Source organism: Falco peregrinus, chromosome 2 (assembly GCF_023634155.1).
Source record: "Falco peregrinus isolate bFalPer1 chromosome 2, bFalPer1.pri, whole genome shotgun sequence".
NCBI lineage: Eukaryota > Metazoa > Chordata > Aves > Falconiformes > Falconidae > Falco > Falco peregrinus.
In genome coordinates this window covers 92,970,049-92,997,769 of record NC_073722.1, presented here as the reverse complement: position 1 = coordinate 92,997,769, position 27,721 = coordinate 92,970,049, and the positions used below count along the sequence as shown (strand labels likewise).

General features: G+C 56.3%; 4 protein-coding genes across 5 annotated transcripts; 2 read left to right on the top strand and 2 right to left on the bottom strand.

Moving 5' to 3' along the window:
* Window positions 1-134: 134 nt before the first annotated feature.
* Window positions 135-4,430, top strand: RNF215 (ring finger protein 215). The gene is made up of 10 exons (XM_055795199.1): window positions 135-442; window positions 980-1,108; window positions 1,351-1,422; window positions 1,500-1,585; window positions 2,266-2,320; window positions 2,647-2,751; window positions 2,882-2,998; window positions 3,074-3,211; window positions 3,440-3,542; window positions 3,678-4,430. The coding sequence occupies exons 1-10, from the start codon at window positions 164-166 to the stop codon at window positions 3,698-3,700; spliced, it is 1,107 nt and encodes a 368-aa protein (XP_055651174.1). The 5' UTR covers window positions 135-163; the 3' UTR covers window positions 3,701-4,430.
* Window positions 4,431-4,530: 100 nt separating this feature from the next.
* Window positions 4,531-10,383, bottom strand: LOC101921616 (coiled-coil domain-containing protein 157). 2 transcript variants are annotated; one of them, XM_055795200.1, is made up of 3 exons: window positions 8,317-10,383; window positions 5,773-5,834; window positions 4,531-5,695 (listed from the first exon to the last, which is right to left on the bottom strand). In XM_055795200.1, the coding sequence occupies exons 1-3, from the start codon at window positions 8,698-8,700 to the stop codon at window positions 5,371-5,373; spliced, it is 771 nt and encodes a 256-aa protein (XP_055651175.1). In that variant the 5' UTR covers window positions 8,701-10,383; the 3' UTR covers window positions 4,531-5,370. Both variants share the same exon structure in this region; 1 of them encodes a protein (XP_055651175.1).
* A 2,652-nt stretch (window positions 10,384-13,035) lies between these two features.
* On the bottom strand, window positions 13,036-13,485 carry CCDC157 (coiled-coil domain containing 157). Its single transcript, XM_027780816.2, has one exon. It carries the CDS (start codon window positions 13,285-13,287, stop codon window positions 13,036-13,038), a length of 252 nt encoding a protein of 83 aa, XP_027636617.1. The 5' UTR covers window positions 13,288-13,485.
* Window positions 13,486-13,558: 73 nt separating this feature from the next.
* Window positions 13,559-26,147, top strand: SF3A1 (splicing factor 3a subunit 1). The gene is made up of 16 exons (XM_055795197.1): window positions 13,559-13,756; window positions 15,158-15,270; window positions 16,237-16,441; window positions 17,270-17,527; window positions 17,976-18,050; window positions 18,748-18,898; window positions 19,361-19,554; window positions 20,174-20,291; window positions 20,390-20,575; window positions 20,940-21,061; window positions 21,236-21,478; window positions 22,256-22,466; window positions 23,262-23,416; window positions 24,248-24,349; window positions 24,450-24,521; window positions 25,436-26,147. Exons 1-16 carry the CDS (start codon window positions 13,691-13,693, stop codon window positions 25,535-25,537), a joined length of 2,373 nt encoding a protein of 790 aa, XP_055651172.1. The 5' UTR covers window positions 13,559-13,690; the 3' UTR covers window positions 25,538-26,147.
* The last annotated feature ends 1,574 nt before the right edge of the window (window positions 26,148-27,721 follow it).

The following is a 27,721-nucleotide window of genomic DNA, read 5'->3' as shown; positions in this document are numbered from 1 at the left end:
CCCGCTCCCGGTGCCGGTCCCTGCCCCGGTGCCCATCCTCGTCCCGCCGCCGCCGCCCGCGCTGGCGCCGCGGGCTCTCTTGCGCCCTCTGGCGGCGGCCGGCGGTGAGACGGGTCCTCCGCGCCGGCAGGGGGCGCGGCGCTGCGGTGCGGGCGGCGCGGCGATGGCGGCGCTGCAGGCTGTGCTGCTGGCGCCGCTCCTGGCGCTCTGCCGGGCCGGGCCGGGGCCGGCGCCCGCCGCCCGCGTCGAGGTGGCGGTGTCCGGGCCCGGGCCGGGGGCAGGGGCCGGGAGCGGGGCGGCGGGCGGGGCCGGGGCGGCCGCAGGGGCCGGCGGCTCCTACACGCTGCGCGGGGCCGTGCTGGGCGCGGGGGGCGGCCGGGCCGGCCCGGGCCGGGGGGTCCCGCGGGGCGGGGAGGAGGAGATCCGCGGCCGCCTGCTGCTGGTGAGCGCCGGCCCGCGGCACCGCGGCTGGGGGCTCGGGGGGGCGCTGGGGAGGGCAGCGGGTGCTGGGAGGCACTGGGGAGGGCGCAGTGGGCGCTGGGAAGTACTGGGGAGGGGGCAGTGGGCGCTGGGAGGCACTGGGGAGGGGGCCGTGGGCGCTGGGAGGCGCTGGGGAGGGGGCCGTGGGTGCTGGGAGGCGCTGGGGAGGTGGGCAGAGGGTACTGGGGAGCACAGGGGAGGGGGCAGTGGGTGCTGGGGGGCCAGTGGGTGCTGGGAGGCACTGGGGAGGGACAGCCGGCACTGGGGGGTACAGGCTGGGGGCAGCACAGGGGGAGCCACCAACAGAGCGGGGGTGCAGGCAGGGGTGGAGGTGCAGCGGCCAGGTCCTGTCCCCTGTGCCACCCTGGCTGCTGTCCCCATCCCTGTGCCGTGCCCAGCTCCCTGGGGCACTGGGGACGTGGGGTGTTTTTGGGGGTGCCCTGAGCCTCGAGGTGTCCATACCAGCTCTCACCCCCACTGGTGCTGCCGTGCCCCCCAGGTGGGACACACGGAGCCAGAGCTGGGCGCTGCCGACAGCTGGATCGGTGTGGTGCCCGTGGGCGAGGAGCCAGCCGAGGTGCCGCGGGGTGCCAAGGAGGAGTCCTTCACCGCTGCCGTCGTCAGCAAGGTGCCCGTCTGCTCCTGGCACAGGGCACCTGTGGGGTGTCTCCTTGCCAGATGTGGGGGGTCCTGGCCTGTGCTTGGTGGTAGGGGGGGGTCTGTGACGGGGCTCCCGGGCAGTGCCAGCGCCCCTTGGGTCCCTTGCGATACTCCAGCCAGAGCAAAGAGGCACCGCGTCCTGCCTGTTCCCTGCAGCGGGACAGGAGCTGAGCTGTGCAGTGCCCTGAGCTGTGCCCTCTGTCTCCACAGATGAAGCGAGCGCTGGTGCTGGGGGCGTCAGCCCTGCTTATCCTGGCTCTGAACCAGAATGCCATTCGGGAGGTAGGAGAGTCCCGGCAGCGGGTCCCCGAGCTGGTCTTGGGCCCTGCTGATGGCTGTTGCTTTCCTTTCTGGTGCAGCTGGATGTTTCCCAGCTTCTTGCCAAGCCTGTGATCGTGATCCAGTCCTCGGACAACGTCACCAAGCTGTTGGGAGCGCTGCTGCGGTAGGGGCTGGGGCAGCGGGGAGGGGGGGATCGGGCACGAGCCATCTCTCTGCACCTGGTTGCCTGCCTGGCTGTGACAGCCGGGGGCTGCCCTGGGGTGGTCCCTCACACAGTGCGTCACATGTGCTGGGCTGGTGTCGAGCTTGCGCTGTGCAGAGGCCAGCTGGGGCTGAGACTTGTTTCCCGGGAGGGTTTGAATCAGATCCAGCCCTTCCTCGGGGCTTGAGCCCTTCCACGCGTCCCCACGTGGCAGCTGGGACTGACAGTGGTCTTGGCCAAGGTCTTTAGGACTCTCAGTACAAATCAGCCAGACCAGCTGGTTATCAGCATCCCCGCTGCCTTTGTTGGGGTTTATTCCTACCACCTACAGTGACAGGACCCCCTTGGTCCTTCTTACGTGTGGTAAATCAGTGCTGCTGCTGTGGTGTCACAGATGGGGAAACTGGGGCACGGTGCTGGGAGGAAGAGACCTGTGCAGGGTTGCTCAGGGGGGCTGGGCATGGCTGGGGAGCGGGGGTCTTGCTGTCACCTCCCCTGTGTGTTCCTCTGTCCCTGGTGACCCTCCCTTGCCTACAGCTCAGCAGGGGCTTCCTGGACCTCTGGAGAAGGGGGTGCTCCCTGGCACTGGGGTGCTGTGGGCCCATGGGATTGACGCTTCTCTTGCTTTTTGTTTGCAACAGGGGGCTCCAGGCTACAGCGAAGATCACGTACCAGGCAGTGCTACTGGAGAACCTGGTATGTAGGCCTTCCTTCCTCCTCCTCCTCCTCCTCCTCTCTTTCCTGGTGGGAGGGCATGGGCATGGCTGTGCGCAGCCAGACTTCCCTGACCGATGGGGAAGCTGAGCTGCAGGGAGCAGGAGCCAGATCCACAAAAGCTCTTGAAGCTGCTGGTTCCTCGGTTCCCCCAGAGAGTCGCTCCGTGGGAGCAGGGCAGCTGGCAGCCACCAGCAGTTCCTCCTGCCCTTGACCCGTGTGGTTCACCCAGCGTGGCAGGCCCCCCCAGGCTGGAGCAGTGCTGCGAGCCAGCGCGGCCACCAGCAATGCTGTCTCCTGCCTTGCAGGGAGTGACGCTCACCCTCTGGTCGACCTGCGGCCTCTCCCGAGGGGGGCTCTACGGGGAGTGGCAGGGGGTCATCTGCACGGGGGAGAACAGCTCGCAGGTCCAGGTACGCGTGCCGGTGCCGGCGAGGGAGGGTCCTTGGCGTGGGGGCAACGGTGGTGGCGGGGCTGGGAGCAGAGGGCTCTGCTTTGCCCCCCACCCCAGTCACTGGCTGCCCGCCGGCGCTGTTCTTGCAGAAGTACCTCCAGCAGCTGTGGAACACCATCCTGCTGATTGCCCTGCTTCTCTGCACCGGGGTGATCGTGCAGGCTCAGCGGCAGTCACGGCAAGACCTGTCAGAGCAGGATGCTGAGGTGGGAACATCTCCACTCTGCCTCTCACTGGGGAGACTGGCAGCCGGGGTCTGACCTTCTGCTCTGCTTCTGTAGCTGGACCTGAAGCAGCACATTCGGCAGCGACTGTTGGCACTGAAAACCCGGCGGTACCATCCCAGCAAAGCACTTCGGAGCCAGGCCTGTGAGATTGATAGCTGTGCTGTCTGCTTGGACCAGTTCCACAAGAGCCAGGTAGGGACTGCGGGGGACTGGTGCTGTGCTGGGAGACCTGGAGCCTGCCCTGGTCACTGCCTGAGGCCACCATACTCATGCCATCCCTTTGGAGCCCAGGGCCGAGCCTCCCCTCGCTCACCGGGGCTGGGGTGTCCCTGCCAGGTGGCCGCATGGCACAGGATTGTCCCCTTCCATGGGGCTTCCAATGGCTCCACTCATTTCTGCAATCTGCTTCCCTCCCTGCAGTGGCTGCGGGTGCTGCCCTGCTCCCATGAGTTTCACCGGGACTGCGTGGACCCCTGGCTCCTGCTGCAGCAGACCTGCCCGCTCTGCAAGCGCAACATCCTGGGTAAGAGCCACACTGGTGCCCAGCTGTGCCCTCCACAGTGACCAGGGAGTGCGTGGGGGCTGGGGTGGGGGCTGAGGAGGAATTGGAACCCCCCAGGCTCCCTGTGTGATGGCCCTCCATCCTTCTCCCTTGCAGGGAACTGCTGCACAGAGAGCTAGCTGGCCCGACAGACGCACTCCAGGGACAGACCCATCGCTGCTCCGGGGAGAGGGAGGGGGGCAGGGGGTGCTCAACAAGCGGCACTTGCTGCCAGAGTGGGGTCGGTGTGGCTGTGCCCGTTGCAGTGCCCGGCCGTTCAGAGAATGAAAGATCTCGGGGCAATTCCGGCTGGGCACGAGTAGAGGGTGGGGGGACACACCAGATGGCCAGTACCGGGGTCTGGGGGAGCGGGTGCAGGGAAAGGAAGCTGCAGGGGCACCCATGGGTGTAACAGGGGGGGGACATGGAGACTGGAGGCAGTGAGAGCCCTGGCCTGGCTGCTCCCTTTCCCTGCTCGTAGCAATTTTTTCTAAGTCTTTTTTTCTTTTTTATTTCTATTTTCCCATGGCTGTGGCAGGGTGGGCAGAGCCCAGGCGGGAGCCATGCTGCGCCCGAGCCTGACGGGGGGCCTGGCTGTGGCGGGAGCCCCTCCGCACTGCAGGGGCATCGCAAGCGGATCTACCAGGGCCGGGGGGCTGCAGCTGGCAGGGCTGCTGGGCGACCCGCCACCTCGCTGCGGGAGGGCAGGGCAGCTGAACGCTTTATTTAACTTATTAGAAAGGCCGGCAGGAACCAGCTGCAGAGACCAAACACGGGGCTTGTTTGACTGAACACTGGTGTGCCGCATGCCCTGACCGGCTCCTGTGCCATGCAGCACGGCACGTGTGTCTATTAAACACAGAGCAAGGACGGGCTGCCGTGTCTTGTGTTGGGGGGACACGGCTCCCGCTGCCCTCTGAGGCTGGCAGCGTCGCTGGGGAGTTGAGGGCCAGCCTGGGTGGGCAGCTCGGTGGTCCCTGGCTCCTCTGGGCGCTCGTGGCCGCTGGCAGTGCAGGGCGAGCAGTTTTCACAGGCTGTGGCTGTGCCAGCGCCAGCAAGCTAAGGGCAGCTCAGACTCCTCATCCCCAGCCCAGCTCTGCCTTCCCCTTCAAAGCAGCTCGGCCACATCCCAGTCACCTCTTGGGAACGGCTCCTGGCACGAGCTAAGTGCTGCTGCAGCCAGGCAGGAAAGCATGCTCAGAGCCACGCTGGGGACTCCAGCAGCAGCTAAGCTGTGGGCGACTGAGCTCCAGTGCCCAGGAACAGCCCTGGCCCCGCGCAGCTGAACTCCGCGGGGGCAGCTTCACACACCCAGGGAGCATCTCCCCACCCTCCCCCCTGCAAGGGCTCCTTGGCTGCGTGTGTGTGGGCGCCTTGGCTGGCAGCCGGGCCGAGCCAGCCCCAGCCCGCTTCCTCCAGCAAAGCTTCTCCTGGGGGTGCTGCGCGGAGGGAGAAGGAAACGCCCCGCAGTCCCCTGCACCGTCGCTCTCTGCTTTACCACAGGCCACAGCGTTGCCCAGTGGAGAGGGACAATGGGGGAAAGCGCACGGGCTCGTTGGGTGCTGCAGTCCTGCAGGAAACAGCAAAGCACCACAAGGAGGGCGGCTCCAAGCAGAGCCGTGGCAGAGCTGCTGCACGGACTCTCCCTGGGCTTCCTACGCCAACAACAAGCAGTCTCAGCGGGATGGGCAGAGACAGGGTGTCCCAAGGGACTGCACCTTCGTGAGGCACAAAGAACATGTAACGAGGTCCCGTGAGGCAGGGTGGGAGCTCACTGGACACTTCATTTCTGCCTTAGACTCGTGAGCATTTATTTGTGGTGGCCGTAGGTGTGGTGAGAGCAGGTAGCTGTGGTGAGAGCAGGGAGGACGTGTTCTCTCTGTCCCTGTCTCGCAGAGCCTGGGCACCAGGCCTGTAGCCAGGAGCGAGAGGCAGGGTCCCGGGCTTGCAGGTGGGCTCTGCCGAGAGTGGCCGTAGGCGCCAGCCTCTGGGAGCCTGCTGGCCACTGGGAGCCCTCTGGAAGATGGGAGCCTGCTGGCTGCTGGGAGCACTGTGGCCACTGGGAGCTTCTTCTGGGCCTTGTCTTCGTCTCATGTGGCCCCGTGCTGTCCCTGCCGCCTCGGCTGCTGGGCCGCCTGCGAACGGTGCAAGCAGTTAGAGGGGAGCAACAGGAGGGCAGGTCCCAGGCCCCTTCCTCTGGGTTCCTACTCACCCTGCGTCCTGCCGGCCGCGCTGGCTGCTGAGCTGGGACAGCAGCTGGCTCTGCGGGACGAGCTGGGGAGCAGAAGAGAAGAGAAAAGAGAGAAGAGAGAAGAGAGAAGAGAGAGAGAGAGAAGAGAGAAGAGAGAAAAAAGAGAAGAGAGAAGAGAGAAAAGAGAAAAGAGAAAAGAGAAGAGAAGAGGGGGTGAAATTTCCCCCTCGCGTTCAGCTCCCAGAGGAGGTGTCCCCAGGGGGCCCCACGCCCTCCACGGGCCCTGGCCAGGGGGACCATGTGTCCATACCCAGCTCCCGCACAGCAGCCCGCTTCACAGCCAGCTCCTCCTGTAAGGCGGAGAGTCGCTCTTCCAGCACAGCAGCCCCTACAGCAGCACAAAAACTCCACTCACTCAGCAGCTCCTCCAAGGACACTAAAGCAAGGGGGCAGCAAATGGCCTGCGAGGGGCTGCCAGGAACAGCGCTGTACCTCTCCGTAGCTCGTCCTTGTCCCGCTCCAGCCTGGCTACAGCCGCTAAATGCTCTTTCCTCCTCGCTTCTGCCCTCTGCTCAGCCTCCTTCCTCTGCTGCGCTCGGCGCTTCTTCTCTGCCTGGAGCGACTTGGAAATGTCCTCAACCTGCTTCTGCAGCTCATCCCTCTGCTTCTCGGAGTCTTCCAGCTGAGCCTTCAGAGGGCTGACCTGCTGCAGGAGCGCCTGCAGGTGTTTGCTGATGCGGGAGAGGTCCTTGCTCTGCTCGGAGGCCCAGCAGCTCACATCCCTTGCAGAGAGGGTCCTTCTCCCGGTGCTGTTGTCCACCAGCTCCTGGAACCTGCTGAGAGCCGAGGGGATGTTCTGGCTCTGGCAGATGCTGGTGATGGTTTGGCCAACCTCACGGTGGCGGGGCTGGTGCAGGTGGCGCAGGGTCCCCGTTTCTGCCTTAGTCTCGGGACCATTTGCGGAGGCCAGGGGCGCAGCGAGAGGAGGGAGGACGTGCTCTGTCCCTCCTTGTCCCAGGGGGCCTGGGCACCAGGCCTGTAGCCAGGAGCGAGAGGCAGGGTCCAGGTTTGCTGGTGGGCTGTGCCGAGAGTGGCTGTAAGCGCCGGCGGCTGGGAGCTGGCTTGCTGCTGAGAGCCTGCTGGCTGCTGGGAGCACTGTGGCCACTGGGAGCTTGCTGCTGGGCCTTGTCTGCGTCTCCCTGTGGCCCCGTGCTGTCCCTGCTGCCTCGGCTGCTGGGCCGCCTGCGAACGGTGCGAGCAGTTAGAGGGGAGCAACAGGAGGGCAGGTCCCCGGCCCCTTCCTCTGGGTTCCTACTCACCCTGCGTCCTGCCGGCCGTGCTGGCTGCTGAGCTGGGACAGCAGCTGGCTCTGCGGGATGAACCGGGGAGCAGAAGAGAAGAGAAAAGAAAAGAGAGAAAAGAGAGAGAAAAGAGAGAGAAAAGAGAGAGAAAAGAGAGAGAAAAGAGAGAGAAAAGAGAGAGAAAAGAGAGAGAAAAGAGAGAGAAAAGAGAGAGAAAAGAGAGAGAAAAGAGAGAGAAAAGAGAGAGAAAAGAGAGAGAAAAGAGAAAAGAAGAGAGGGGGTGAAATTTCCCCCTCGCACTCAGCTCCCATCACAGCTCTCGGCCTCTGACCTGGGTGGCCTTCACCGCCGAGGTGGTGGCAGTGGTACGGTGGTACAGTGGGCACCGCGGGGCATCTGTGAAGGAGCTGGGAACCGTCCCCGGGCACTTGAGCCAAGCAGCTTTCCTCTGCCCCTTGAGTTTAAGCACAGCGACCTCCTGGCAGCACAGGGAGCTGGGTCCTGGCCCTCCTGTGGCAGGCACACCCCAAAACCCAAGGGGAGCCTCTCAAAACCTAACGGGGCTGAGCCGAGGGAGCTGGCCCAGGGGAAGGGCCTTGCAGCAGCCCCCGTGCCCCGGCTGGCTCTGTGGCTGCATGTGGCCCTCACTGGGCAGGAAAGGCTGCTCCAGCAGCAGCCAACAAGGCGTTAGCGCAAGCCCCAGCGCTGCCCTGCCCGCCTCATTCGCTCCCAGGGGGCCAGTGACCCTAGTGTGCTGCCCCTGGCTGCAGCCCAGCACAGGGGACGTGCTGCAGCGGGGCTGGCTCTGTCCCTGTGTACCGGGCAGCTCTCAGCTTCGGGCACCACATGTGCTGCCCTGGCCCAGCATCGGCTTGGTTGCTCTGGCTTGGAAAGCATCAGCTGGGAGCAGCCAGCTCAGCTGCCTCAAGGCTGGCTCCCAAAGGCAAGCCGGGGCCCCGGGACAGGGAAGGACCACAGCCCTGTCCAGCTACGTGCCCTTCTGGAGGCAGCTCTGTCCAGCTCACCCCCCCGGCAGGCTGGGGAAGCGGCTGCTGAGTCGCAGGGGACGTTGTGCAAGATGCCCCACGGCCTTTGGCTACCCAGAGCCTTTTCTGCAAGGGGTGTGCAAGCGGGGAGCTGCTCCGCAGAGGATATGGGACAGTGCCAGGGCCCACGGGCTGCTCTTGGGCTACACGGTGCCCCGAAAGTGCTGCACCCCTAACCCCCTGGCACCCAGCTCGCCCTGCCTTGGGTGCCACCTCACCTTCAGGACGCCGCGCTCAGCAGCCGCCTTCAGCCTGGCTAGCGCAGACCTGAGCCGTGCGTTCTCCTCCAGCACGCCCACCGGGATGCTGTTGGCCTGGATCTGCTTCTCCATGTCCTCGGTCAAGCTCCCCGGTGCCTGCAAACAAAACGCAACGTCCTTGTGGCAGGAACCAGAGCTCAGCCCGCTGCTGCCTGCCTGCCTGCCCAGAGGGGTGGGCAGCACCCTCCTGCCTGCCAAGCAGGGTGGCTGCCCGCTGGAAAGGAGCCTGCCCCAAGCAGGGAGCACCGGCACAGCCTGGGAGGTGGCAGCCGGGACCCACAACTGTGCCAGCTGAAACCGTGAGGGCAAACAGAGCTGTGCCCGTGCCGCTGCCCCCCGCATGATTTCCTGGCCCAGAGGTGGGACGGACAGCACCCACGCAGGGAGGCGTTTGAAGATGGAAGCAGCTTAGCACAGTGCCACGGCCCCAGCCCTTCCTGGCTGTTAGCGGGACAGAGGCTGTTGTGCAAATCCTGCCGGTGAGGCTGGGGCTGGCAGGATCCCCTGCAAGCTCTGGGAGACCCTCAAGGCACAAGCCCACTGTGGAGAAAGCAGGCGCTGCTGCCTGCTGCCTTACTCTCAATCTGCGCTTCAGTTGGGACATGGAGCTCGGGGAAGAACACGAGGAGCCTCTCCCGCTCCTGCATCCCCCGCGCCTGCTCCTCCAGCCCGGACACTTTGGCCTGCAGCTCCGAGACAGACTGCTCCAGGTTCAGCTTCTCCCGCCGCAGCATGTCCAGCAGCTCCTGTACCGCACAGCAGGGACGTGGTGAGGTTTGCTGAGCCCTCTCCCCAAACCTGGGGATGGTGCCCATCTGGGGAGTCCCACGGGAGTACTCGCAGCCCCAGGAAAGCTTCCTCCCATTCCTTAGGTGAGAAGGATGTCCCGTGACAGTGGGAAGCGGTCAAGGGACAATGCGCAGGGTCTCTCCTGGGAGCTCGCCATGTCGGTTGGAAGCAACGGCACCAACCGTGAAGCACGCTGCGTGTCCGGGAACGGGCACGCTGGAGGCACGGGAGTGTCTCTGAGGAGTCACTTCCCACTGCTCCCCTCTGCCTCGGCCGCAGGGAAAACCGGCGGAGACTCGTCTGTGCAGGGGCTGAGGGAGAGGGATCTTTCCCGCGGGGTGGCCATGTCCCAGCAGGTGCCTGCCTCCCCCTCCTGGGAAAACTCCGGCTACGGGTCCCAGGGGACAGGGCAACGGGAGGCTCCTGACACCCCATGGCACAGCTGTGTCCCACACCCGCTCCATCCCCAGGAGCCCCGCTCCTGCAGCCGCCTGCCGCACGCTGGGGGCCAGCGCTGACCTGCTGCGTCCGTAGCTGTTGCCTGCTCTGCTCCCGGCTCTCCTCCAGCTGCTCTGCCAGCCTGGCCTTGGCCTCCTTGGCCTCTCCCAGGCTGGCTTCCAGCACCTCACGCTGCTGGTCCAGCCAGTCGACGTGCTGCATCAGCACCCTCTGCTTTGGCCTGCAAGGGACTGGACAGGGCAGGCGAGCCTGCGTGGGGCTGCTGCTGCACCCCGCTCGCCGCTGCCCCTGCACTGGGCAGCAGCACCCACCGGCTCGGCCCACTCCCACAGCGTGCTGCGGGGCTGCAGAGCAGCTCCAGAGCCAGGGAGCGGGCCCCGCCATACCTCCTCGTGCCTCAGGATGCTCTCCACTTGAGCCTTCTCCTTCCCCAGCTGGGTGCTGGTGGCGCTCAGCTCCTGGCCCAGCCTCTCCCGCTCGCCGCTGAGCAGCTGCACCTTCTCCTCCAGCTCCATCACCCGGCTCCTGGCCACCGTGACGCTCCTCAGCTCCTCCCGCAGGGTCGTCTTGGTGCCCTCTGGGGAGACACGGCACCTTTGGCCCAGGCTGGGCAGGACGGGGAGAAGCTCCCACCCCAGAGGAGGTGTCCCCAGGGGGCCCCACGCCCTCCACGGGCCCTGGCCAGGGGGACCAGGCGTCCTTACCCAGCTCCTGCACAGCAGCCCGCTTCACAGCCAGCTCCTCCTGTAAGGCGGAGAGTCGCTCTTCCAGCACAGCGGCCCCCTACAGCAGCACAAAAAACTCCACTCACTCAGCAGCTCCTCCAAGGACACTAAAGCAAGGGGGCAGCAAATGGCCTGCGAGGGGCTGCCAGGAACAGCGCTGTACCTCTCCGTAGCTCGTCCTTGTCCCGCTCCAGCCTGGCTACAGCCGCTAAATGCTCTTTCCTCCTCGCTTCTGCCCTCTGCTCAGCCTCCTTCCTCTGCTGCGCTCGGCGCTTCTTCTCTGCCTGGAGCGACTTGGAAATGTCCTCAACCTGCTTCTGCAGCTCATCCCTCTGCTTCTCGGAGTCTTCCAGCTGAGCCTTCAGAGGGCTGACCTGCTGCAGGAGCGCCTGCAGGTGTTTGCTGATGCGGGAGAGGTCCTTGCTCTGCTCGGAGGCCCAGCAGCTCACATCCCTTGCAGAGAGGGTCCTTCTCCCGGTGCTGTTGTCCACCAGCTCCTGGAACCTGCTGAGAGCCGAGGGGATGTTCTGGCTCTGGCAGATGCTGGTGATGGTTTGGCCGACCTCGCGCAGGCTGGCCTGGGCGCTGGCACAGGTGGCGCAGGGTTCCAGGAACGAGCGAGTTGTCTGGGTGGAGATGCTGCGGCTGCTCTCGGCCGTGCTGCGGGCAGCCCTGGGCACGGGGCTGCCTGAGCCGCTGCTGCCTGGGGCAGGGACACTCGACGGTGGGCACTGAGAGGTGGAGCGGCCGACTTCTGAGGAGGCTCCCAACTGCAGACGCTGGTGGAGAGAGACAGAATAAAGCCAGGGCCCAGATCAGAGTTGGCTGCAAATGGTTCGTGAGAGCCCAAACAGAGAGGTGAAGCTGGGGGATGGGATGTCAGTGCAGCCAAGGGGCAACGAGGCCAGCGAGCCCTTTTCTTGGGAGAAGTCCCCAGAGCTTGGAGGAGGACAGCTGCCAAGAGTGCAGCTTCCCTCTTCGCTCTGCCCCGTTGCAACCAAAGCGTGTCGCTAACAAGCAAAATGAATTTGTTTCCTACTCCGCGACGCAGGGCACAGGGGAACTGAATTTTTACAAGCTGCCGGGCAGCTTTCCAGCCACCACTACTTTAGCGGAGCCAGGGTTTCACGCCGGCTCCCCTTCTTCTGACTGCCCCTTCTTTCGCACCTCCTGCGCTGCCTCCTGGTCATGCCAGATGAATTATTGTGAGACTTTTCCAGGAGGACGGTCTTTGGGGGTGGGGGGAAATGTAGGGGAGTGGCATAATGTTCTTGCCACAGGTTATGTCACTGATTTCAGCCAGCTCAGCCCCACAAAGCGTGGGGCGGGCAGAGCTACAGGGGCAGCATTTTGGCAGGAGGAGAACATTTCTCCAAGCAACAAAGGCGGCCAAGCTCACCCGTGCCGAGATCCTGGTGGAGGCCTGGAAGAGGATGCATCCATTGGGTGGCAGGGCTGGGAGCGGTGCTTAGAGGAGGGGGAAGGGACTCGGGCCATCCCGGGGGACAGTGCGGGACGGATGTGTCCAGTCTGACACATGGGTCAGCACTCGGAGGGTCATGAGGTGGGCGCAGGTCTGGCTCAGCCACTGCACACGTCATGGGGCATCCCAGAGAGGGGCCGTGACCTGGGGGTGAGGCAAGGGCCATTTCCGCGAGCCCCGCACTCAGCCGGTGGGGGGTCAGGGCCCCCAGATGTCCCACCTCGTCCAGGAGCTGCTGGTGGAAGGCCCCCAGTTTCAGCATGCTGTGCCAGTATCTCCTTGCCGTGCGCCCCGCAGACATGCAGGGCCCCACGGCCTGTGGCAGGGGGGTGGCTTGCTCGCTGAGCAGGTTTTCTGCATAGCCCGTGAAGGTCTGGAGCAGCAGCAGCAGTCTTTTTTGAGAGAAAAAACCGCACAGCTTAGAGCAAGGGAGTCTTTGTAATGGGGAAAGGGCCCTCCCTCGGTGTTTAGGAGCGCAGTGAGCCTGAAGGGCCAGCGCAGAGGCAAGGAGGTTGTCCCCCCTCCCCCGGACAAAGGGCGTTTGGGAAAGGAGGGTGGATGTCAGTGCTCCAGTGACCCCTCCCAGGCCCGAATATCTCCACAGAGCAGTGTTTGGTGGGGTGAAATCCCTCCCGCAGCTGCCGGGCCCCAGGACGTGCAGGCTGCTTGCAGCTAGCCACTTCTGAGAGGCTGCAGTTAAGGTCTCCCGAAAGACCCGGGGCATCCGCGCCGCCGAAATCAAACCCTCATTGTTCGGGCCAGCAGCTCTGCGGGGACGGCTCATCTTTTCAAATGAAGCCGTCACCTTTCTGTCAGCCCGACTGATTGCCAAAGGTGCTTTTGCCCCCCAGGCCTGCCGGTGAAGCTGTGCCCGAGTGCTTCCGAGGTCTGCGGGGAAGGGGGCAACGAAGGAGCCTGCCCCGGTGCCCCAGGCAGAGCAGGGGCTCACTCTGCTCCTTGGCGGCCAGCATTTGTGCTGGTGGCTCTGAGCCGCACGCAGGGCAAGGAGGCGGCTTTGCGGCCTCGGCGCAGAGCCGCAAGGCACGAGGCCGAGGTGCCGGCACGCTGCTCCTCACGGGAGCGCGTGGGGAAGAAGCCCCGGGAAGACTCGGCCATGCCGCGCAGGCCGGAGCCGGGAGCAGCCCCTTCCCCGCGGGGGCAAGGAGCGCCTGTGGCGGCCGGGGCTGCTCCGGAGAGGGGCGTCGGGGCGGCCCTGCCCGCTCACCTGTCTATGAGCAGCTCCAGCAGCACCACGTGCGAGTGCTGGCTGAACGCGGGGTCGCCCTCGGTGTAGCCGTAGCGCTCCAGCAGCGCCGCCAGGTCCAGCTCGCAGGACACTTTGTCGGGGAACTTCCAGGAGGGGAAGCGCACGGCCCCGGCGCGGGAGGAGACGTCGGCGATGGCGGCCTGCAGGTCCCGCAGGTCGGCCCGCAGGCTCTCCATGCAGCCGCGGTGGCCCAGCAGGTGCGCCATGCGGCCGGGGCGGCGGGGCCGGGGCGGCGGCGGGGCCGGGGGCTTCGGACGCGGCACAGCGGCTGCCGGGGGACGGCGGGGACGCGGCGGGATCCCGGGGCGCGGAGGCGCCGGTGCGCGGCCTGTGCTGGACGCGGCGGCTCCGACCCAGCGACGGGGACGCGGCCGCGCGCTGCTATGGCAACGGCGCCGCGCGCCCGCCAGGCCCCGCCTCCCAGCGCGCGCAGCGGGGCCCGCCCGTCCGGCGGCGCAGTGTGGCGTCACTTCCGGCTGCGCCTGCGCAGCGCGTGGTGAGCGGCCGCCATTTTGCCCGAGTCGCCGCGCGGGCTCCTGCGGGTGCCTCCGGTCCGGGCCTGTGATCGGGCGGGCGGGGACGCGCTCCCCGCCGCCCCGAGGGAGCACCATGCCGGCCGGCCCCGTGCAAGCTGTGCCGCCGGCGCAGCCCGCGCCCCCCGCGGAGAGCAAACCGGTATGGGTCGTGTGGGCGGGCGCAACGTCGGGCCCTTTGGTGCTGGGGCCTGGGCACGTCCGGGAGGCGGCGGAGGCCGGTCCCGGGGCTCGGTGGAGGGTGGTCCCGGGGCGATTTGCCTTCAGCTTCTCCCGCAGGGCCGGTTGTGGCAGTGTCTGCAGCTCCCCGCTGAGCCGGGCCGGGCCCAGCGGCAGAGCACCGGGCGCTCGGCCTGCACCGGGGCGCTCTTCCCCCGCCGGGAGAACGTGGGCGCGGAGTTGACGCCCCCATCTCCGTTTCTGTTCTCTCTCGGGGCTTTTCCCGGTCTTTCCGACTCGGGAACGCCGCTCCCAGGGAGCCGGGGCTGCAGGCCCTCCCGGCTGGGCTCCGTGGATCGCGGCGCAGCCGCCCGGCAAGGGGGAGCTGAGCCCGCTGCCGGGCCGGGTTGCTGTGCCGCGGCTCGGGCCATCGGGAGGAAGGCCGTGATTCCCTCGGGAAGGTTAGCCAGGCTATCCGGCATCGTGCTTCAGTACAGATCCCCCTGGAGCATGGTGTGGCCTTGTCCTTCAGCTCCTCAAGATAGTGTCGTTCGGAGGGAGCGGGATGGAAACTAAAACTAGCGGTCGTCACTTAACCTGCTTCACAAATGTTGTGTTTGGCTGGAGAGTTTCCCACACTGGAGTCCCTGGTGACTTTGCAGAGCTCCTAGTTTGCTAGTGTTTGGAAGTACCAGAGGCTCTCCCTGTTCGGATGACAAACGCTTCCCATAGATCTGCTCTCCTTCAGAACAGCTTTTCTTGCTGGATTGAGGCCCGTCTGAGATGGAGTTCAGTTTCCCCGTAGCAGTCCTCATGGTGCTGTGCTTTTTACTGGTAGTGGAAAAGCTGTTGGTAACGCACCAGTGTTTGGACCACTGCTGAGTAGTGCTGCCGCAGCATTGGAGCCATCTCTGCAACATTCATCCCCTAGCCAATGGGCTGGGAGTGGGCATGCTCTTGGGAAGGGATGTCGGTAGCCAGGATGGCTGACCCGAAGTGACCATAGGGATGTTCTATACCATATAACATCTGCTCAGCGGTAAGAGTTGTTAAGGTCTGTTAACATGGTTACTCCCAGTGCAGGTGAGGAAATGAGAGAAGGGAGATGAATTTTCCAACTCACTCCCCCCAAAATAAACCTAGGCAGGGTTTGCAGCCCACAGGGCTGTTCTTCACCCCCTGATGCTGGTACACAGCATGTTACTTAATATGATTTGGAAGTAACTTCTCTTGTTTTCAGCTTTGATTTAGGCTCTTTGAATTTAGTATCTTGACTGATTGCAAACACCACAATCACCTCTTCAGCTTTTTGGTAGTTGCTGTAGTTGTGAGGCAGCAGTACACCAGACTGTCTATATGTGTGTATATACAATTTTTATTACAGCCAGAAGAGGAGCCAAAAGAGGAAGCAGCACCAGCCAAGCCCGTGGTGGGAATTATTTACCCTCCTCCAGAGGTCAGGAATATTGTCGACAAGACTGCCAGCTTCGTAGCCAGGTAAACAACACTGGTGTTGTCCCACGTTTTCTAGGATTTTTGTGCTACCCCTTCAGTGCTAATGTCTGTGCAGCTGCCAAAACTGAAGCAGTTTTGCCACAGTCCTGTGGCTTTACTTGAAGGATTTTAAGGATTGAGTTTATACCAGTGAGACTGTGGAAAAGAAATAGCAATATTCTACTGCAGAGGTGTAAGACACACTTTGCTAGAAAAACTGTGGTAGTAGATAAAATCAAGTTGTTGGCAAAATCTTTCTGTGTACAGCTTGCTAGACTGTGCCAGCGGCTGGGATGTGTGTTTGTCCAAGCCTCAGTCATCTCCTTCTCCCATGATAGCCCGAGGGAGAGGAGCGTGTACCTCCAGAAAGCAGTCTGATCCTCTCAGGATAGATGAGCTGCTTGTGATGGGTATGGGACTGTTTCCTCATGTTGACTATAGCAGATTGATTAGCATGAGTATAGTTGTCCAATTTAGGGGAAGAGTCTAAAAGCACTCTGGTGTGATCAGTCTCTGCATAGGGTGATGAGTACCTACTTTTTTCCTTAGATGAACTTTCTGGAAATGAAACTAACTTTAGAAGGCTGTTAATAGAGCAAATAAAATCGATCTAGTGAGGAACTTGTAAACTTCATCCGATAACCTGTCAATCTAGTAAATGGCCTCTTGTTTGTATGTAGCCAGATGAGAATTGTGGAATGCTTGTGAGTGAATTTGTAGCTGCCTTAAGAAATGTTCATTGTGAAGTGTTACAGACTAAATTAGGACAAATGCCTTTAAGCTGTACATGCAGCCAGCTGTACACGCAGATTAGTTGTGAGTTGCTTAGAGGTAAACTCCCTCCACGTAAGAGAGAGAATTGTCATCTGAAGGGCTGATGCATCGACACATCTGCCTATGAAAGAAGCAGACGTTTACGCTTGAGTTGATGCCCATTCACCTAAGCAATTTTATCTTTTTCCTCCCCAGAAATGGTCCAGAATTTGAAGCTCGAATTCGTCAAAATGAAATAAATAACCCTAAGTTCAATTTCTTGAATCCTAATGATCCTTACCATGCATACTACCGGCACAAAGTCAGCGAGTTCAAAGAGGGTAAAGCACAGGAGCCCTCAGCTGCTATTCCCAAGGTTATGCAACAGCAGCAAAGTGCTCAGCAGCAGCTTCCACAGAAGGCAAGTATTCCTGTTCACTTGCTTTGAGAACCTGGCTTCTAACTGGTTGTGTCACAGCCTGATGTTAAGCAGGGGCTCTGAAAGACAAGAAAAACGAAGGAGTTAGTGATACATTTGCAAAAAAGGCAGCACAGCAAGGCTTGGAGCTCAGTGCCTGGGACTTTGTTTTGATGCAGATGTGCATGCCCCAGTTGCTGGTAATTCGTGTGTGAAAGAGCCAGTTTATTACTCTGTTTGGTCCAGTTTAATTACATTTAGTTGAGTATTGACTGATAGGGTACTTCACTACACAAGGGATTGCTTGGATGTACGAGTATAGGACTCCTGCCACAGGCAAGCCTGTAGAATCCCTTGGAGCTCAGTTTGGGTTTGTTGCTTGCACTGCTTTGTGGAAACGTTTCCCTTTTTTTCTGCCAGAAGGATCAACTTTCCCTTAAAATGTGGAGTACAAAATGTTGCTAGTCTTGTTCAGCTGTGCTTGTATACATACCAGATGGAAAAAGGGCACTGACTGAATCGGAGTCTTTTATGGGCTTTGCAGGGCCAGCAGTCACACTGTGTGGTATTGGCTGTCCTGGAGGACTGTAGTGAAGTCCTGCTCGGTGCTGGTTTTTTTAGTGGTTGAAGCAATGGTTTTGTTTATAGTAGGCCTAGATAGAGGTGTCCAGGTATACCCTGAGGTACTGATTTTTCTCCTTCTTGCAGCTTCTGGGGTATCTAGATTGGTGTTGCTTTCCTGCAGCAGCTGAAGGAAAAATGGGTTCTCCCAAGTGTCTGGTAACATTTTCTTGAGGGCAGTCACTGCGCTGTCTCTGTTCTGCTCTGCAGGTGCAGGCCCAGGTCATCCAGGAGACAGTTGTTCCGAAAGAGCCACCGCCGGAGTTCGAGTTCATTGCAGATCCTCCCTCGATCTCAGCCTTTGACTTGGATGTGGTGAAGCTAACAGCGCAGTTCGTGGCTCGGAACGGGCGGCAGTTCTTGACTCAGCTGATGCAGAAAGAGCAGAGGAACTACCAGTTTGACTTCCTTCGCCCCCAGCACAGTCTCTTTAACTACTTCACTAAGCTTGTTGAACAGTACACAAAGGTACTCTTGGCAATTTACCTGTCAGGTTGATTCCTTCCATGCAGTATTCGTTTTTGAAGACTACTGAAGCCCTAAAATACAGCCAGAGTAGGAATCTGTGCAGGTGCAGGAGCACACCCTTTAAATCTTGCTCTTTAACTAGAACGGATGTCTCGTACATTGTTGGCAACATTCAGCACTGAACACAGTGGGCTGTTATTTACAAGTACCAGGTGCTACTCTAATACAAGTAAAAATTTTGAGTTTTAAAATATGGAGGGTAGTTGGAAAGCAAAGAGTGCATATTTTTAAGTGCAAGTCGGAGCAATAAGTAATAAAAGGGTTGTGACAGAATAAATGGAATGCAGCCCCAGAGGTCTGGTTTTTGTCAGTGTGGAAGGACAGTAATTGCTGTCAAGGAGGCTTTGGCAAAAAATTGTCACCAACTGTCATGCAAATTATGTTTCAGATCTTGATCCCACCGAAGGGCTTACTCCTCAAACTCAAGAAAGAGGCTGAAAATCCCAAGGAAGTCCTAGATCAGGTATCACATGAAAAATCTGCAGAATTGCTGAAGCGTTTCTGTTATGTTTTGAATTTTTTTCTCTTTCCGTGTTTCTGACTTACTGGCAGCAAGTACTGAACATACAGAGAAGAAACTGGATGCCCCCTGTACTCACTTGCATACGGAGTACTCAAGCTTGCCTTTAAACTACTAGCTAGTGTCCATATTGGGGTAGCTGTAGCAGCATGGAGCCTTAGATACTTCCTGACACCATTTCCAAGTGCTATACGAAGTAGAATGTTTTCCTCAGACAATTTCTCTGTGACACCTCAGTCACTTACAGTCCTTCCAAGCTGTTTGTTATGACTTCTGTCTTTGTCATGAAGACTGCTTTTGCTTTGGAAAGGTGGCATTACAGGACTGTAATATAAAGTGTCTGAATTTTTTGCTGGCTGTGAATCTTCAATGATACCTGAGTCATGTCATCCCTGGATGGCTTGGTCTTGGCTCAAGAAGTCTGCAGTTCCAGCTTTAGAAAGCCACTTTACAAAGCTGGTGCAGTACGTTCTTTACTCAATAGGCAAACTTATAGTTTCTAAATGAAATACACAAGCACTACTTCAGAGGCCTGACACGACAAAGAAATATTTGTAACTGCCCTGAAAGGTTTGGTAGAGATGACTCTGATGTGTTTCTTGTCTGACATTTGGTGCGTGCTTTCCGTCTGCTTGTGCAGGTGTATTACAGAGTGGAGTGGGCGAAGTTCCAGGAGCGAGAGAGAAAGAAGGAAGAGGAGGAGAAGGAAAAGGAGCGTGTTGCTTATGCCCAGATTGATTGGCATGACTTTGTGGTTGTGGAAACAGTTGACTTTCAGCCCAGTGAGCAAGGTACTGAAGTTAAGTGTTGCAGCCTCAGTGAAACTCTGCTCCCTTTGAGTAGGGGCCATGTCCTGAAATGATATTTTTAGAAGACATTGGGGTTTACAGCTGCATATCCTTCAGAGATGAAGGGGAAAGCCTTTTAGTGACAGTGTGCAGGGCTGTTTTGCTTTTTTCCAGAGTCTCTGAACATTCTTGAACAAAGTCCAGGACTGCACTAGTGTCTACTTTTCCACTTCCGCCAGGACAGTAGAACTTGTCCCACTTTCTACTAGTACTTTCATGTGTCATGCTGATGTTGCTCTGTGTAGACTCCCATCCATTCCGTTCTATATACCCTAGTTCCCAGGAGATTTTGATGCCGCTGCTTTGTAAAGAAACTGCTTTTCATTCAAGAAACTGTTATTTCTGTCTCTGCATTGAGCAAGGAAATGGGATAGAGAAACAGAAGCTGTCTTTTCTGTGTTGTAGGGAATTTCCCTCCTCCCACTACTCCAGAAGAGCTGGGAGCTCGAATCCTGATCCAAGAGCGTTATGAGAAGTTTGGGGAAAGTGAGGAGGTAGAGATGGAGGTGGAGTCAGATGAGGAAGATGAAAAGCAAGAGAAAACAGATGAGCCTCCAGCCCAGTTGGATCAAGACACACAAGTGCAGGATATGGATGAGGTAACCAGCCAATAGAATCAGCATTCCTTTTCTCCCATAAAGTTTGTGTGATCTATGAGCTCTTCATTTTCAGTTTCTTGAGGAAATTGAAATTTCCTTCTGATGGAATTTCAAAACAACCTGTTTCTGCTGGAATATGGTATTTCATTGTTTTCTGTGACAATACAATTTCCAAGAGAGAAATCCAGTAATTTTGTCACCAGTTGATGTGGATTTTATATTTCTGTGATCAAGCCTTTTGGGCTTTCTTCTGCACAGAGACTGGAACACTGAAAGATGACTCATTTTAGACTCTTTCTCTACCCGTTGTATGTAAGCTGCTTTTCTAGTAACAAGGAACAAGAACGTGGTTAACCCTGCTTGCCATGCTGTGGTAATGTGGAAGCTGAGGAGTACTTGCTTCCTCTTCAGGGATCCGCTGAATTTCTGAATCATGGTTATCCAGAGGAACCACTGTAGCATAGGTATCCAGAGGCAAAAGCTCTGTTGCTTTGAAGCTGCATAATGAGTTCATCCAGCACTGCCCATGATTTTTATGCCTTTCTCAAATTGTGTATGTGGGTATTAGACTACTGGAACTTGGTGCTTGATTGTGTTGTTTTGTTTTTTTTTAAATAAGGGCTCAGATGATGAAGATGAAGGTCAGAAGGTTCCTCCTCCCCCAGAAACCCCGATGCCACCACCTCTTCCTCCCACACCAGATCAGGTCATTGTGCGGAAAGATTATGATCCCAAAGGTAAATCAGGCTGGTGAAGACAAACTTTATTTCTTCCTGAATAATCACAAAAACATTTGTTTCTGGGCTGCATCAACAGTGTGGTTTTGTTTTTCTAGCCTCAAAACCATTACCGCCCGCGCCGGCTCCAGATGAATATCTTGTTTCCCCCATCACTGGGGAGAAAATTCCTGCCAGTAAAATGCAAGAACATATGCGAATTGGTCTCCTGGATCCTCGATGGTTGGAGCAGCGTGATCGATCCATCCGTGAAAAGCAGAGTGATGATGAGGTCTATGCCCCAGGTCAGCTTGAGCATCTGACATGGCTTGCAAAATGCAGTTGCTAGATGAGTTCTTTGAACTCTTTGCACACCCCCTCACCACCACCGCCAGATCCCAGCAATAAGGACCCTCTTAAATGTAACTTTCTATAGAGAGTCCTTAGTGTGCTGATTACGTGGCTGCATTTGTCATTAGTATATTGGAGCCTTTTATGAAGTTAAAGGCAAAGAGCATTAACTGCTGCTGACCAGCCATTGGTTGTGGTCTCTTTCTGAAAAGAGCAGCACTTAGCCATTAGGTACCAAAAAATTTAATGATCTTTAACAGAGGCTTAATCATGTTTAGTTAAATCACTTGAGATAAGAATTTCTCTTTTTGCTTGCAGGTTTGGATATTGAAAGCAGCTTGAAGCAGCTGGCAGAGCGCCGTACTGATATCTTTGGTGTAGAAGAGACTGCCATTGGTAAAAAGATTGGAGAAGAAGAAATCCAGAAACCAGAGGAAAAGGTAAGAGTGAAAACTGTGGGGTTTTTTAGTAGGTTCCTGTAGTATTACGAATGCTGAGAGAGATGGGTGTCTTTTGAACTTTGCTCTTGCTGTAAAGTTGCTCCTTGATTTATTCGCGGCTCACATTGCAGTCTGGGCAGCCTGGGTTATTTTGATTTATTTTTTTCCTCTCAGGTGACCTGGGATGGCCATTCAGGCAGCATGGCCCGCACACAACAAGCTGCTCAGGCCAATATTACTCTCCAAGAGCAAATTGAAGCTATCCATAAGGCCAAGGGACTGGTGCCAGAGGATGACAGCAAGGAGAAGATCGGTCCCAGCAAGCCCAATGAAATGCCCCAGCCACCACCTCCTTCATCAGCGTCAAATCCCCCAGCTAGTGCTCAGCCTATTACATCTGTGCCTCGTCCACCCACAGTGAGTGTTTGGGCTTCCAAAAGCAAATTACTGTGGCTGTAGCTAGTTAGAAGGGAGTCCTAGTGAAGGTCAAGGGTTATAACAGCACGTTTGGCCTAGAAGCAGCTTTTGCATGAAGTTTGTGGTTTAAGAGTTATTTGGAAACATCAGAGGAACCCTATTGAACTTGCTGTTAAAAATGGAAAATGAGACTTGGGTGAAGTTTTTTTTTGTCCTGAGAGATGCCAAAAAGACTTGATCAGATGGGCAGAGGAAGAACCCAGGCAGTGAAATCTTGGAAGAAGAGAGTATAGCTAACAAAGGAATGGGTGGGGGCATTTTTAGGTACAAAAATGTGTGATACAGAACAAAAGTAGCCATAGATAAGAAATGTTCACAGGTGACTCACTGCCCAGTGTCCCTGCCCCAAGGGTTCTGCTAGTGACGCTGAAATAGCTCCTCCTCAAAGATTTCTAAGTGGCTGTAGTGGTTTGACTACGAAGAGGTGAGAGAGAGCAGTTTTGGTGGGTACTTGGCATTCAGCTGGGGTCAGACCACTACAGTGGCTCGTGGTCTTGAGTGGTGAGGGAAAGAAGAACAGTTTAATTAGTTTAATCTATTAATGAGGTTTCTGTGCCGGTCTACAGGCAGCTTGCGCTGGCCATACAGTGGGCCCGCTATGGTTTCCAGCGAGCCTTTGGCCAGCAGAAATCCCTGGTGCGTTTCTCTGGTTATTTTAATCAGGACTGTGAACAGCACTGAGCATTCCTGCTAAAAAAAAATCCCTTCTCTCTCCAGATGCCCCCTCCCGTTCGGGCTGCTGTTGTTTCTGCAGTTCCGGTCATGCCTCGTCCCCCAATGACTTCTGTGGTCCGTTTGCCTCCGGGATCTGTCATAGCCACCCCCATGCCACCAATAATCCATACCCCACGCATCAACGTTGTCCCCATGCCGCCTTCTGCTCCTCCCATCATGAGCCCCCGCCCGCCTCCCATGATAGTACCGACAGGTCAGTCACTTCAGATTTTTCTGGTTAATTGTCAGCTAATTCCTATATAACGTGGGCTTGAGCTTTGAGTCTTTTTGTCCTTTTTTTGCCTCTGATAATGGCGTGTAATTGGGATTGCAGGCCCTGTCCCATTGTTAATTTTGGGGTGTTTTATATGACTTACCTAGCAGTACTGCTTTGGGGCTCAAGACTCCTCCTGCAACATGAAATTCAGAGAATTCTCTCTCACCTGTGTTATGTCTGTGCCCCCGGGAGCCTGCCCAGGTGAAGATGAAGAATCTGTGCTGCTATCCAAAAGGAACCAGAGTAAAGAGGAACTGCCAGCACGTCGCTGGGTGTTAGAGCTTGTTACAGAAGTTGCTGCTGCAGGACCAAAAGTTGTTGTCTGGCCCCTTTCCTTATAGCAGCTTCATAGCATTAAGTGCTATGATGCTTTTAAATTGAAAAGCACTCAGTAAAAAACAATTATTCCTTTTTTTCGTTTTTTAATTTTTTTTTTATTTTAATCAAGGTGCTGGCACAGCTGTGTGCCAAACTGAGAGCGTTTTCTTTTTTGCAATATCTGCAGGAAGCTCTTATGCCACTTGTTGTCTTTTCCTGGACTGTTTCCCAATATGAAAGATCTCTTAACCTTTGAAGTTTGCATGTTACTGTTGGTTGTTAACTTCCTCTGTGTATTGTGGCATTTTTTTTCAGCCTTTATTGGTCTGCTAAGAGTTTTTGTGTAAGGGAGCATCTACTGTATACTCAGTGGATGACTGCAGGTTGTGTTGTGTCCCCTCCATCCCATTTCAGCATTTGTTCCCGCACCTCCCGTGGCTCCGGTTCCTTCCCCAGCACCAATGCCTCCTGTTCACCCGCCACCACCCATGGAGGATGAGCCAGTCTCAAAGAAACTGAAGAGCGAAGATAGCCTGATTCCAGAGGAGGAATTTCTGCGCAGGAACAAGGTACATGTGTGGGCTGGCTGCTGAGAAACACCAGAGTCCTGACTTGCTGGGCTGTTTGGCCTCCTCTGCCCAAAGGAGATGTAAAGTCAGCTCACTACACAGAGGGAAGCTGGTGTGCAGAAGTATTTCACAAGGGAGTGAATTTCTGAGATGGCTCCTTCCTATAATCGTTCCTGAGCAAACTGAACAGCTTCGTATCTGGAAAGAGCAATGCAACACTACATGGAGAAGTTTAGTTAGATAGTATTCTCCTGTAATTAAGGGCAGTGAGAGGCAGGTTTATAGTAATGTAAAGAAGAACTAAAGCTGCTAATAAGCTTTTAAGTGAGGACTTCTAAGCTGGAGATGCAAGGAGATTTAATGTATCAATGTCAGCATGATAGTATGGTAATGTGGTATATTCCGTAACAACATGAACTAAATGTTAAACTGAATTCTTTCCTGAGGAGTGCCGTTGTTGTGGGTTGAGTTTTAAGTCCTTTAAGAAGGCTACATTTTTCCTGGGCATCTGCACAGAGAAGCTGTACTATTTAGTGCTTCACAGTTCACTCTCTAAGGCTGTGAATGCGTGTGATGCTTGGTGAATGGCATGCAAAAGGAGGAATAAATGAGAGAAATCCAGCTAAATGTTCTATTTTGGTAGCGGCGAAGTAACTTTCTCAGTGTTGAAGCAAATAACATTTCTGTGTGTTTCCTGAGAAGTCGAGATATCTGGCTAGTTTTGGAAACAAATAACCGCCACTCTGTGTCTATAAATAATTTGTCTGCTGCTCTTTTATCGTAGTCCTGAGCCTCCTTGCCTGTAAGAGACTTTATCTTTGTTTCCTTTAGGGTCCGGTCACGGTCAAAGTCCAGGTTCCCAACATGCAGGACAAGACAGAATGGAAGCTGAATGGCCAAGTGTTGGTGTTCACCCTGCCGCTCTCAGACCAGGCATGTAGCTGATTAACTTAGGTTCTATCCCCTCTTGCAGTGCTGGCCATCTGCACAGTGGGGGAAAAAAGCCTGAGAAAGCTCGTTTGATTCTTCCTAGGTGTCTGTTATAAAGGTTAAGATCCATGAGGCCACAGGGATGCCAGCTGGGAAACAGAAGCTGCAGTACGAGGTGGGTATAAGCCCTTCAAATGCTGTTATTTCAGTGCTTTCTCACACACAAACTGACTTTTTACAAGAAAAAGTTGCGCTGTACCTACTGAGATACTGGGAAGATCAGAGGGAGTGTTTCTCCTGTCTGTACAGCACACTTGGTTACAGAGCTGCACACTGTGACAGCCGGACAGGGCTTTAATAGGTGGCATTGGTGACTGCTGCAGCTGCAGAGAAGTCCTGTAAGCTTGATTGCTCTCTCTGAAATCAGCCTGTTATTTTATTGGGATTTTTTGACATTGAAATGCAGCAGTCTGCTTCTGCTGATCTGTCGTATGTGCTCTGGAAGGTGGGCGAGAGTACCTTGAAACCCTGGCAGCTCTGAAAAGACTTTCTCCAAAACATGAAAGGGAAGAGGTCTTTCTTCCTCTCGAGACTGGAGCTATCAGAAAAGCACCATTCCTTTTTAGTGACTTGTTCCCAGTTGTGCATGTGAACAGGCACAACCTGCTGCCTAAGCAGTGAACTTTGTGCACTTATCTCCCCAGGAGTTCCATCTATGGGTGGATACTCTGTTAACCCTTAGCGAGAAAGGAAGCTTAACTGTTTTTCAGGAGGAAAAAAAAAAAAAAGGCTCCACTTTTCCCCCACCTAAATAACTTCACTTGTGGTGACTGTCTTTATATGTTTGTAGAGATTTGGAGTACAAATTGTGTATTTGTACTCTAGCATCATTCCCAGCATACCCACCTTCTTTGATGCTCGTCTTCTGAGACACTGGGGTGTCGCCGGGGTTTTTCAAAGCCTTTGGCCTTCTGTTATCACGCTGCTCAGAGTATATCCAGGAGGCTTTCCTCTGTGTGGGTTTTGTGGGAAGGGAGCATTAAGATTTCTGCTGTGACTGCTGTTTTGGTTTTTTTCTCTTCCACTCAGGGCATCTTCATCAAGGATTCGAACTCCCTGGCGTATTACAACATGACAAGTGGCTCTCTGATTCACCTGGCACTCAAAGAAAGAGGAGGCAGAAAGAAATAGGAGGTGTGGAGCCCAGAGACAAAATGTGACTGCGTTGTCACTTGTGTAACCCCAACCTTTCCAATCCCCCAGCCTTTTAGGGGCTACTGCCAGCTCTAGTTTGAAAAGAGAGACTGTGTTTGGGTGGCTGCTGAGAGGGGGAGTTGATAGAGCCCTGACATGTGTAAGTGTAGTGACCTAGTATATAACTGCAGCAGTCTGTTAGTGATTGATGCTTTGATCAAGTACTCAGCAGCCCTCTGCTGAATTCCCTCGTGAAGCAACATTTTGAGGTCATGCCCAGCTTAGTCTAGATCCATCTTTGAGGGATTTGCACTGACCAAGAACATCATCTGTCCAACTGCAGTGCTTGCTGCTTCATTTAACCTTTTTCTAATCGAAAACTTCTTCCTTCTTAACATGCTCATTGAGCCCCGTGTTCTTTTTCTGTCTTGGATCTATCTGCAAGAGCCTCTTGCACTGACCCTGACTCAGAAATTTATCCTCCCTTAGCATGAGTGTACGTGACTGTTCCCTGCGATAAAGGAGATCTGGGTCTGTGCTTGCTAAACTGCTTCATGCTTCTGTGCAGCCTGTGATTTGTTTTAATAAACATGCATCTCGGTGTGGGGTTCTGTCTGTTGCGGCTCTCTTTCCTTGGGGTTTAGGTTTTTTAGATGGATGTGTGCCTGGCTTCAGAGCACTTGGCTGCATTGGGGGGAAATAACATTGGGGTTTTGTAATTAAGCAGTTTACTATAGGAAGTCCTTTTAATTTCTGGGAAGGGCTGCAACAAAAAGGTTTTCTTAACTTTAGCACCAGGCAAATTTTATTCCTGGAAATAACGCGTGTATATACAAATGCTTATGTCTATTTGGGGACAGAAAGATGACTTTGAACTTAGAATTTTATTGGAAAATTTTTTTTACACTTCATATCATGCAGGTGGCATCTTTTTGGTTCTGGAGAGCATGTAGGTCTGGAAAAGAGATTATTCCTTCAGTCAGAGCTGTGTTGCAGTTGGATAGAAATATAACACAGAGTAAAGTTAAGCAACGGAGAGAACTGGGTGCCAAGGAGGAGGCGGGTGTCTGATTTGGGTACCTCTGTTCTTTTGGGAAAACCCAAAGCCATGGATTTATTTTAATACACTTTTTTTTTTTTTTTTTTTGTGATGGTCAGGCATTACAGGAACATCCTGTTTACCGTATTCTGCACTTGGGGGAGAGCAAGATGAAGCAGGAGGGAAGAGCCAGCATCCTCCCACCTCTGTTGTGCTCCTCTTGGAGGGCAGGGGGGTGGGAGGAAGCCCTGTTGCTGTAGGGAAGGTGCCTGGCGCTGGTCCAGCCCAGGTGGCCGGCAGTCCCCTGGCCATAGGGGCCAGCTGCTCCCTCTGACAGATGCCCACGTGTCTGTGAGGGCTGCTGTGCTTTGTCACACAAAGGCAGCCTGCTCCTGTCCCTGCTGTAAGATGCTGAGTTCAGAGTGTCTTGGCAGGCATGGGCAGGGTGTTTGGTGGATGTAGGGCGCTCCTGCCATGCAGGAAGGTGTGGTAATGACTTCCCTTTTGCTTTTAAAAATTAGGCAATAGTCCAATCTTGGAGAAAACCAAACAGGGCAGCGAGTGGTGTTTTCCAGAGCTGATTTTAAAAAAAGAACAAAACCGCCAAGAAAACTCTGAAATGGAGAAGTCATGTTTTTACATCCGGTGTGGGGCCCAAACGTGCTGGGACTGTGCTTAAGGTCATCCACCCTTTCTCCTCCAGCTGTGCTCGGTGGCACGAGCCACCGTGGTGCCTGGTGCCCAACATGACCCATGTTTCCTCCATGTCTCTGGCAGGACGTGACGCCGGTGCTTTAGTGACACTTCCAGCCCAGCCCCTTTTACCAGCCTGGCAGGACCCTGGGAATACCGAGGGATAAAACGTCTGTGTTACTGTGTTATCGAGGGACCCCGGGCTGCAGCACAGCCATCGCCCTGGGGAGACTGGTCCTAGCGCCCCCATCCCCGTGCTGCCCCACTACGGGCGCTTCCAGCCGAGCCGGCGGGGTCCCGCTCTGGGCTCAGCGCGGCCCAGGCGCTGCCCAGCGCTCGCTGCCGGGGGGCGGGGCCAAAGCCCTGACGGACAGCTCCCTCCCGCCCTCTTGACCAGTCCTCTCCCGAGGCGGGCGGTCCCCGTGCCCACCCGTGCAGCTGGTTGGCCG